General features: G+C 34.1%; 1 protein-coding gene across 4 annotated transcripts in view; it reads left to right on the top strand.

Annotated features, from left to right (window-relative positions):
- AP3B1 (adaptor related protein complex 3 subunit beta 1) overlaps positions 1 to 12,021 on the top strand; it is a 261,873-nt gene that overhangs the window by 66,827 nt on the left and 183,025 nt on the right. For all 4 annotated transcript variants that reach the window (XM_053224248.1, XM_015072097.3, XM_053224255.1 and 1 more), the window contains exons 4-6: positions 1,936 to 2,031; positions 3,017 to 3,177; positions 6,031 to 6,097. In XM_053224248.1, the coding sequence (XP_053080223.1) occupies positions 1,936 to 2,031; positions 3,017 to 3,177; positions 6,031 to 6,097 (324 nt within the window). The remainder of the gene's footprint in view (positions 1 to 1,935; positions 2,032 to 3,016; positions 3,178 to 6,030; positions 6,098 to 12,021) is intronic.

Raw genomic sequence — 12,021 nt, 5'->3', positions numbered from 1 at the left:
TTTTAAGATTTAGTTGTGTCAGTAGAAGCACCTTACATGGAACGTAGCCTTAACTTGTTTGTTCTACTTAAACTTCATTTGTAGTTTGGGGTTCTACACTGAAACAAATATAGACAAATTGGAGTGAGTTCAGAAGAAAGCAAACAGGATAGTGAAGGAACTCAAAACTATGCTGTGTTGGGGTGCCTGGCTGGCTTAGTTGGTAGGGCACACGGCTCTTGATCTCGGGGTTGTAAGTGCAAGCCCCACGTTGGGCCTAGCGCTTGCTTAAAACAAAACTATGTTGTGTCAAAGGAAAGTGGAGTATGAAGGAAGTATTTGTCTTTAAAGAAGTTCATATTGGTTAGTATGACATAAAATATGGCCTGGTGTAGCACTCTTTTTCCTTTCTAGCATCAATTCCAGTTATTTCCAGTTACTTCCCCTCATTTCCTATGCTCTTTGAACATTCCATAAACTTTTAGGTCTGTACTCTGCTGATGCATAAAAAAACTACTTAGGCAGTGGTATCTGAAGATATTTCAGAAGGAAGATTATAGTGTATGAGCTATGTCAGAAGGAAGCAGTTGATGAATTTTGACTCACATTTTAATTTTTATTTAATTTTTCTGTTCATCATAATGCTGTTTTAGACTTAACTGATTAAATTGCCATTTAGAACAGTTGTCAGATACTCCCAGTCTTATGGAGTTTTTATCACATTAAATTGGTATTGTCATACCTTATTCTTACTGAGCTGAAAATATCATGTAATATATATTGGAATGTGAATGTGAATATTACCATACAATCAGAGTTGCGGCTCCAACACCTTTTGATGAGGAGACATAAGTTCATATATATACCATGTAGCTAGAGGATAGAATCCAAGTTCTTTCTAGTATTTTTATCCTTCATTTTGAAAATACTTTTATAATTCAGTTACATTTTAATATAACATTTAAAGAATGTTCTTTTTCTTTTTTATTTTTCTTTATTTTGAGAGCGAGAGAGAGAGAGCCAGTGAGGGACAGACAGAGAAGGAGACAGAATCTCAAGCAGGTTTTGTGAGGTCAGCGCAGAACCCAACACGGGGCTCAATTCCATGAACTATGAGATCATGACCTGAGCCAAAATCAAGAGTCAGACACTCAACCAACTGAGCCACCCAGGCGCCCCTTAATATTCTTATCTGAGTTTTGCTCAGGGATTTTTTTTATTCCCTTTGAGAGAAAGTGTTACCTGACAGAGAACTGGTTCTGAACTCAGGTTCACCTGCTCACTGCTTGAAAATCAGTAGAAGGACAAGTGATGGTGGGAAAGGAAATGTCACTTTATTCAGGAAGCCAGCAGCCTGGGAAGATGGTGGACTCATGTCCCAGAGACCATCTTTCCTGTCCAGGCCAAGCCAGAAGGTTTCAAAGGGGAAGGTTCTAAGTGGGGTTTTGGGGGTTGGGGGTAGGCTGTCTGCAGGAGGAGGTGGTGCCTGGGGGAATGGCGTATGTCGACAGGACCCCGAACAGACCTGCTGGCATCAAATATGGTCAGGACTTCTCTTTTGGGAAAGCCTGGTCCTTCTCTCCTTAAGGCCGGTGGTCTGCAGATCTCAAGAAGAGTAGGTTAGTTCATCTCAGGACCAAAGGGACTTAGGTCAGCAAGCAAGGAGTATATAAGCTTGAAGTAAGTTAACCCTCAAGACTTTTTGGAATGTTGTTACAGAACAATGTGTTGGCTGTTATAGATTGGATTATCAACATGCTTATTTCACAAGTTTTTTCTGTTGCCATTCCTCATGCTACAGTATATTATCTTTATATCACAATATAAGCTATGACCAGGTTGAGTTATTTTATTTCACAAAAATTGAGAATGGATTTGGTATACAAAATAATGAATTTTTAATTTTCATTCTGGCTAGGATTACGTGATTTTTTTCTTTTCTTTTTTTTTTAACAGATCAAGAAGTTAGTGTATGTTTACCTGGTCCGGTATGCTGAAGAACAGCAGGATCTGGCACTCTTGTCCATAAGCACTTTTCAGCGAGCTCTGAAGGTAAATAGTAGAGTGAGACAGCAAATAGCTACAAGATTTGTGCAAAGCTGAAGGTGTGTTATTTAAAGAAGTGGACCAGTAATTTACTAAATGGCGCAGTATTGTTTTGAAAGACTTGAAAGGCCTCTCACGTTGCCTATTCAGTGTCCTCAGAAAATAATATGTATATAACCAACTAGATTTTTCTCTCTGTTTCATTTTCTACATGTTCCTTTATGTTCTTCGTAATCCTTATGCACCCAAGAACGCTTCATCACTATACCTAATTGTTGAAAGTGTGCAATGAGGGGATGTGACTTTTTTTTTTTTTTTAAGTTTATTTATTTTTGAGACAGAGAGAGACAGAGCATGAACGGGGGAGGGTCAGAGAGAGAGGGAGACACAGAATCTGAAGCAGGCTCCAGGCTCTGAGCCATCATCCCAGAGCCCGACGCGGGGCTCGAACTCAAGGACCGCGAGATCGTGACCTGAGCTGAAGTCAGATGCTTAACCGACTGAGCCACCCAGGTGCCCCGGGATGTGACTTTTTTTTTTTTTTCAATATATGAAATTTATTGTCAAATTGGTTTCCATACAACACCCAGTGCTCATCCCAAAAGGTGCCCTCCTCAATACCCATCACCCACCCTCCCCTCCCTCCCACCCCCCATCAACCCTCAGTTGGGTTGTGACTTTTTAAAGAGAAAATTTATAGCCTGCAGCGTTGTGTCATTGTGAAACTCTAAAAACCCAACATGTTTAGTAATGAATGATCAACTAGAATTATAACCATTACTTTTCTTGTTCAAAGAAATAAACATTTAGTTAACTCTTTTTCCTTATCCAGTGTTCATATACTGGTTCTTTAAATAGTTTGTGTGTGTGTGTGTGTGTGTGTATGTGTGTTGTTACATTGAATCCTGTGAGCACCTGTTAGCTGTGTCATAGAGATATCTTTGAAATATTAAACTTGAGATTTTGATGCATATTTTTGCACTCTTTCTAGGACCCAAATCAACTAATCCGTGCAAGTGCTTTGAGAGTTCTGTCAAGTATTAGAGTACCAATTATTGTACCTATTATGATGCTTGCTATTAAGGAGGCTTCTGCTGATTTATCACCATATGTTAGGAAGAATGCAGCCCATGCAATACAGAAATTGTACAGGTAGGTGCTTTGTTAATAATACCAAAACTGTTATATGGAATGTTATAGCCCATGGAGGCTTATTTTATTAGCCTTATAATTAGTCTGTCCTTATACTAAGCAAAACCCAGTGACTGTTTTTCTCCTCACATTCTTTAGACATCTTTAATTTTATTTGGTTATAGAGACCCTATCCTGGTTTTTACTTGTGAGCCTGTTAGGACCTGTGATAATGTATAGATTTTATAACTTAAAACTGAATGGAATTTTAATTGTCATTTATGTAGTGTGTCTGTCATGTACACATACACATAAATTATGAGAAACTTAAGATTTTTTTCTGTTCATTATAGGGTAGAATCTTATGTGTATTATCTTTTCAGCTTACTTTGTTCTCATTTCTTCCACCTTTTCCATCCTTCTTTCCATTGCTTTCTGATGTTCCCTTCCTTGCCTGATTCTTGTCTAGAGGTATTGAATTTTAAAATGCTCATTTTGAAATACAGCACCATACCATATTTGTATGATATTTATTAAAATATCATATGATGCCTCGATGTTTGTGGAAAACAAATTGCTTAAGTAAAAGAGTTATTATCTGTAATAATTTGGTATTAATTTCTGTTACCATTGATTCCATAAGCTTTTATCAAGATCATTTTGTGGTTTTGGTGTCAGGTTATATGTGTAAGGTGTATGAAAATGGTAGAGGGTGTGTTAACACATATTTGATGAAAAAAATAAAACATACCAATGAAAGGCAATTTATAATTAAATAAGATATTAGCATATGATGCACACATGCACACAAAGGCCATGATTTTTTTAATGTTTATTTCTATTTGAGAGAGAGACAGCACGAGTGGGGAGTGGCAGAGAGAGGGAGACACAGAATCTGAAGCAGGCTCCACTCCAGGCTTACATTATGTGGCTTCATAATGTAAAGATGTAATGAAGTAGGGTTAGGAAAGACTGCTTGGAGAAGGGAGACCGGAGCTGGAATTTGAAAGAATTAAAAGGTTTGTTCAGATAATTATAATGGTTAGTAATAAACTTATATAAGTGTATAAAAAGTAAAAACTCATTAACTCAAGTTAACTGTCGAAGTTATATCATACTTATCACTCATCTTTTCTTTTTACATGCTTGCATAATAAGATCCAGGCTTACTATGATGGATTAAAAGTCCATCACTGGACCGTTTTACCTCTCCAGCCTCAGCCTTTATTCTCCTTGCCTGGAATTGAGTAGCTTGGTACTGGCTGTTAGTCCTCTACATAAAATATTTTTATCTTATTACCATCTGTTTAGTCTTTACCTGGAAAATTTTCTCCTTTCTTTAGTTCTAAAGTCAAATTGTTAAGATTCATCTGAGATGTCACTTTTTATAAGAAACCCTCCTGCCTCCATTTGTGCTCTTGTTATTCCTGTAATCCCTTATACATATCTCTGTTATATGGTATGCTTATGTTTGGGACTTTCTTTACTAGGCAGTCTTATTTACCTTTATATTCCCATTCTTCAGCTTCTCAGTAAATGGACAACATTTGACTTACATGTTAGGAAGAAATTATATTGTCAGTATTTCAGTGCTTAGAGCTACTAATAGGAGGCATTTCCTAATTTTTTATATATGTGTGTGTGTATATATATGTGTGTATATATATACACATATATATATGTATATGTGTATATATATATACACATATATATGTATATATGTATATATGTGTATATATATGTATATATGTATGTATATATGTGTATATGTATATATGAATATATATGTATATATACACACATATATATGTATATATGTATACATATGTATATATGTATATGTATGTATACATGTGTATATATGTATATGTATGTATACGTATACATATATATATGTATATATATATATATATATATATATATATGCCTTTGCATATATACAAAGTTTTTGGTTTTAGATGTCAGATTTTGTAATACATTTAGTTCATTACTGAACTAAAATGATAACAAAATTCTTATTTAGGAATTCTCTGTATTTGTTTTTGACCGTAGTATATCCATAGTCAACAATGATCACTGTCCTATTAACTTTTTTCCCTCGGTTAAAAAAAGAATTTGTACTTTATCTACTTGTAATTACATTTTTAAGATTTTCCAACTGTTTTTTAGAAGTGAACTTGATATTTATTTATTTTTAATGTTTATTTATTTTTGAGAGCGAGAAAGCAAGCATGAGTGGGGGAGGGGAAGATAGAGAAGGGGACAAAGTTTCTGAAGCGGGCTCTGAGCTGACAGCAGAGAGCCTGATGTGGGGCTCAAACTCACGAACCCATGAGATCATGATCTGAGCTGAAGTTGGAGGCTTAACTGACTGAGCCACCTAGGCGCCCCTGAACTTGATACTGTCTTAATGTTATTACTATCTGGATTTAGTTAATATGAGCAACTTTATAATTTTTTTTTTTTTTAACGTTTATTCATGTTTGAGAGAGAGAGAGACGGAGTGTGAGCATGGAAGGTGCAGAGAGAGAGGGAGACACAGAATCTGAAGCAGGCTCCGAGCTGCCAGCACAGAGCCTGATTTGGGGCTCGAACTCACAAACTGCTAGATATGACCTGAGACAGAGTCGGAAACTTAACCGACTGAACTACCCAGGTGCCCCAAAATATGAGCAACTTTAAAGAAAAAGATTAGGACACATTTGGGAGAAAAACATCCCATTTTATTTCAGATTTGTTTTCTATCTTCACATAATTCTTGCTCTCCTTCCCCCCTAAAAACATTTCTTAATATTCTTGAAATGATTAGCTTCATTTAAAATTAGAATTAAAGGGAAAAATTTTAATGTGTGTTCTTTTCTTTTTATGTTTTAGCCTTGACCCAGAGCAGAAGGAAATGTTAATTGAAGTAATTGAAAAACTTTTAAAGGATAAAAGCACAGTAAGTGATATCTTTTTTTATATCAAAGTAGAATTTGTGTGTGTGTGTTTTAAGTTCATTTATTTTGAAAGAGAGGGTGTGTATGCGTGTGCAAGTGGGCAAGGGGCAGAGAGAGAGGAAGAGAGCGAATCCCAGTCAGTCTCCATTCTCTGAGTGCAGAGTCCATTGTGGGGCTGGATCTCATGAACCGTGAGGTCATGACCTGAGCTGAAATCTGAAATCAAGAGTTGGACGTTTAACTGATTGAGCCACCCAGGCGCCTCAGTAAAACTGTGTTTTATTTGTATAGTATAATTTTACTCTACTGTATATTTGATATAACTATTCTTACTGATTTGAAAATGGTGTAAATATTAATGGGACTTCTTAAAATCCGTGAAGGAAAAAAATGACTTTATGAAGAGAAGTATTACATTTAGAATTTTAGCTTGTTACACGTTTCATCATCAGAGTCTGAAGAAGAACAAGTTGGAAACAAAAATCCTTTCTTTAATCTGTGGCCGAATTGTTGACTGCTTTTAGTGCCAAAGTTTTTATTTCAAGCGATGATTTATTAGGATTTTTAAAGGTTGAATCAGCTGGAAACAAATAATTGTTTTAAAATGAAGTACTAAGAAGTATTAAAGAAATACTAAAAAATACCTCTTTTAGAGGAGTATGTTTTAGTATTATAAATGTGTATTTTTAAATATTTTAAATATTAAAAAAATACTCTATGGGCTCCATACTGGGCATAGAGCCTATTTAAAAATATTCTGAAACATTTTCATATGTGCATGACTGTTTTATTTCTGGTAAGAGTGAGTTTACTGGCTAATGTTGTCATCTTTTGTGAATGTATGTATCTCTTCCTCCTCCTTTCCCCACTCCTATTCTTTGAGTGTAGTGATAATGAGATCTCATAATAGATGACCCATGGGGTCTGTGAGCCGACCTCTGGAGGATCTGGTATCTTCGATGGAGGCTTCTGTACCCACCCCCGCAGCTCACACTATCAAGGAAAAGGATTTCTGCGTGTCTTAGGATGCTGTCATCAAGTAGCATGTGTATCTGTGCATAGCAGCTAATAGAGTAGCCACTAGCCTCATATAGCTATTGTTGTATGGCTTAGCATATGGTTTATCCAGGAAAATGTTGATTGTGCACTTGGGAGGAATGTATAATCTGCTGTTGGTGGGTGCAGTATTTCTGTAGATACATGTTAGGTCTAATTGGTTTATAGTGTTGTTCAGGTCTTCTGTTGATTGATCTTTTGCCTGGTGGTTGTATCCATTATTTAAAGTGAAGTATTGAAGTCTCCTATTATTGTAGAGCTATCTGTTTTCTCCCTTCAATTCTGTCACTGTTTAATATATTTAGGAGCCCTGATGTTAGGTGCATGTATATTTATAATTGTTTTTAATCTTCCTTTTGTCATTATAAATGTCTCTCTATTTCTAATAACACTTTTTGTTTTAAAGTCTGTTTTGTCTATTTATAGCATTTCAGCTTCCTTATGGTTGCTGTTTACATTATATATCTTTTTCTTTGCTTTTACTGTCAACCTGTTAGTAGTTTTGAATCTAATATGTGTCTCCTATAGACACCATATAGTTTTTAATTCACTGTGACACTATGTGCCTTTTGATTACATGGTTTCATCCATTTACATTTAATGTTATTAACATAGTTGAATTTATAGCTGCTGTTTATTGCTTTTCTGTATCCTACCTTTTTTGTACCTTGTTCCTCCTTTACTACTTTTTTTTATAAGTAAATATATTCTTTTGAACATTTTAATTTCTTTAATAAGTTTTTCACTATGTACTTTTTTTTTTCCACTATGTACTTTGAAAATACTGTATTTTACTTGAAATTATGAGTGGGATCCTAACCCATCCAGCAAATTTTTTTGTGTCTATAATGTAATAGAAATCTTCATTGTATTTCTTCTATACTGTTTGATGTAATGTAGGAGGTAAACAAGTATAGATTTGCCCAATAAATGAAGATAGAAAAGAAATTTGATTCCTATTTAAAAATGTTTATTTAATTTGAGAGAGAGAGAAGAGAGAGAGCATGAGTGTGTGGAGGGGCAGAGAGGAGAGAGAGAATCCCAATCAGGCTCCACATGGAGCCCAATGTGGGGCTCAATCCCATGGCCGTGAGATCATGACCTGAGCCAAAATCAAGAGCTGGACACTCAACTGACTGTGCCACCCAGATACCCCTCTTTTTTGGTCTTCGGTGTGGCATACTTGTTACTCTCTTCTAGGACCCAGATTAGAAATCAGTATTATGGTTAATTTGGTTTTATTAATAATATAAAAACATTTATTTCTTTGATATGCAAGACATTTGGTATAAACCATGGAGAATAGAGTAAGATCTATAAGAAACAGATCCTTTATTTTAATGTAATTTACCATGATTTCTCTTGCATTATAGACTAAAAGAAATTTGTTGCATGGCCCAGGAATGAAATCATGAATGAAATGTATATAATGTGTGCATGTCTTCCCAAACAAGATACGCCACAGCCAGAAATTACAGTCTTTGGAATTAGACAGAATTGGGTTTGTCCTACACTTCTGCCCCATGGTAGCTATGTATTAAGCCTTCATAAATTTCAGTTCCCAAATTTGTGTGGCTTGTAATTTCTAACGTATAAAGTTTTATTTGTGTTGAAAGAGCTGTTGTATGTAAAACCCTCATTATAGTGCCTTGTGCTGTAAAAGGGGGTTAAATAAATATTCCAAGTAAGAAATAAATGACACAAAAAGAATGTAAAGGATATATATTTTTTGTAAATTTGAGATAGTCGGTTATTGATTTCTGACCATTTATTTCTAAAATATATTAGAAAACATTGAGTACTTGTTCATAGTAGGTATTTAATATTTGTCGAATGGTTGTGGAATTAATTTGGTACGTTTTTGCTGATGGTAATTATGGGTTTACTATCATTTTTAGTATTTTGCTTCCCAAGTGGTATACATCATATTCAGTGTTCACGAGCAGATCTTTTGGGGGCTTTGATGGTCTCTTATATGAGGCACTCCTTTTTCCTAAAGTGTTACTTACATGTTTATATAGTTTTTAATTATATAGTTTTTAATTAAATTATATAGTTTTTCTATCTGTGTTAAGTGGCAAAGTTTACACAGATGCCTGTAATTCCAGTACAACAGCCCAGGATTCCTTCTAGCCTCCTGCCTTTTCAGCTTCCTTCTCCAACATTAAAAAATGTGGCTTTCATTATTGACAATATATTTAGTTACTTGTTGCATCCCAAGATGCAGACAAAGTGTTTCAGAATTGCTAGCATGTGCCTTTGTGGGAAGTGGTGAGATGTGGACTGCTAATTGAGTTAAATATTGGTTTAGAGTTGTATTGATATGTAGTCTTCTTTGATGTTACTGTAAATTGAAATTGCTTCATCCTTATATCATTGAACTTGTTATATTGGTGTATAAAAAGGGCTATTGATCTTCTCTATGGTAATTTTATATCCTCCTTTACCAAGTTCTTTTATTGTTTGATTTAATTATTTTATTCATGGTTTATTCTAGAAAATATAATGTCTGCTAATAGAGTGATTTTACTTCTTCTTTTCCAACTCTAATTACTAATTAATTTCTCTTGTGTAATTATATACTTGGGTACTTACTAGTATTAGTATAATATTCAGTAGTAGTGGAGATGGTGGGCATCCTTGTCTTATTTCAGTCTAAAGGAAAGTGTCCGTAATGTGTCTGCGTTAAGTAAGATGCTCACCCTGATGATTTCCTCTTTATCTTTGAGACCTAATGGTTTTAAATGGTGTCTCAGGGTTATTTGATGTGGGTTAGTTTTTTTTCCTGGTACTCATTGAATGTTTTTAAAATGTAGGTTTAGAACATACATTATTTCTGGCAAAGTTTTTTGTTGTTGTTGTTTTGTTTTTTTTAAGATTATAGTTTTAAATATTACTTCTGCTTAGTTGTTACTTTTATTTCTTCAGGGATTTAAATTTTATGTAGGTTGGATCTTCTTTGCCTGTCTTACATTTCAACCACTGTGTTTTGTTTTTTTTTTTCCTACTTTTCTTTAATTCCCCTTATTAAATTTTCATTCAGCTGTTTTCTTGCAGGGGCACCTTGCAGTTTAATCATCATGTCTGATTATTTTCTTGGTTTCAGTCAACTCCTGTTACATTTCTTCCTGATGTCTTTTGTTTATTTCTTTTCTCTGTTTATGAATTTCTGATTACGTTCATTTTTCTGATCTTCATATGCTTCGTTGAGGGTACTTCATTTTGGAGTGTTGTGTTTTGTTTTGTTATTAATTTTTTGTGTGGGCAATTTTCATCAGTTGAATTGTTTTCATTTTCATTTTCTGTTTTCAACACTTGTAGATTACTCACATCTTTACATTTTCTTTGGACAGGGTTCGTGGTTTGAGTTTGAGGTAGTTTGCAAGATTCCTAGCACAAGAATACCGTTTCTGACAGAATATCACAGTATGCTTTTTTATTAGATGGCTATTTTGAGGGAAAGCATGTAGGAAGGGGTGTATGTCCTAAAGTTATTTTGATTTTGTTGTTGTTCTTCTGAATTTCCTCCTCTTATTTCTTTTTTTCTGTCACCTTACATTTTCTAAGGAATTCCTCTTCCTCTACCTCTTTTTTAACTGTTTTCTTCTTGAAATTTTTCTTTTCCAAGACAACCTCATTGAATCTACCCTCCATCTCCTACCCCCTTGAAATTTCTACTTTGTAATCCACTGTGATCCATGAGGAATCTTAGATAGTATTTTTACACTTAGAATACTCTTTCTCTTCCTCCTATTGATTTTAGTTCTTTCTTTTGCTCACCACCAACTTCTTACTGTTTTGGTAAGGGCAGTTTTTTCCTGACTGCCACAGGTCTTTATGAGTTTTTATGATATAAGCATGAAAGATAACTCTCTGGCATTTAGGGCTTATTTTTCTACTTACATGTAATTTGAAGTTTGGGGATTCTTTGTTTTTAAGTTATGCTTAGGACAGTTTTTCATCTTTGATTTTTCTGGCTTTGGGATGGGAGATTCATGTTTACCTAGGTACCATTAACTGGCTTACCCATTATTTAAATTAATTATGTTTTGAGAATATTTTGTGATAATTTTTTCCTTTGTATGATTACATTCTGTGGTAGAAAGGTTTAAAATATTCTGGTATTTATGCATATATATAGGGATTTTAGCTTTATTATTACTTAGTCTTGTCTCTTGTAATTCTTTGTTGAAGGAAGACAGCTGTATTTCCTTTCTCTCCCAAGTTAGTATCGGTATTGACATTTAAAACAGTAAGAATTCCAAATAATTTTTGTTTAAAAATTTCCCATTTAAGGGAACTAGGTCTGATTTATTTCCACATTTCCAAATTTTTGAAAATTTATTTGTTATCATCAGGAGCTTTTTGGGATTATTATTGTCATGTTGACATTGCTATTGCTGCTGACAAATATCAATTTGTTACAACAGTTACAAGATATTTTTTACATTATTTCTTTATTGTATATTTCTAGAGTTACTATTTTCATCCTATATTCTCTATTTAACATATCTTGAACACTTTTCTTCTTTACTATATACCTTTTCTGATATTCTATTGTAAATTCATTTTTAAATTTTAATACTTTCTCTGGTTTTTCTTTAAGGTAGAAATCATATTTGTTTAACAATTTAAACATAGCAGTGGACATCTTTTATTTAGAATACCTCAAAAGCAGGGTGGTATTATTTCCTTTTCCTTTCAGGTTAATTGTAAAGAAATCCTTTTCATAGCATTTAACTTTCTAATAGAAAACAGAGTTTCTTAAGAACACAGATTAGGTCATTGCTTACTGGAAAACTTAGTTGTTTATATATATTTTTTATGACAGAGTTTCTCCCTAATTTACAAAATGATGTTTAATGAATAT

Source organism: Acinonyx jubatus, chromosome A1 (genome assembly GCF_027475565.1).
Source record: "Acinonyx jubatus isolate Ajub_Pintada_27869175 chromosome A1, VMU_Ajub_asm_v1.0, whole genome shotgun sequence".
Classification (NCBI taxonomy): domain Eukaryota; kingdom Metazoa; phylum Chordata; class Mammalia; order Carnivora; family Felidae; genus Acinonyx; species Acinonyx jubatus.
Note: the sequence above shows the minus strand (reverse complement) of the source record. Positions and strands in the feature narration are given on the sequence as shown.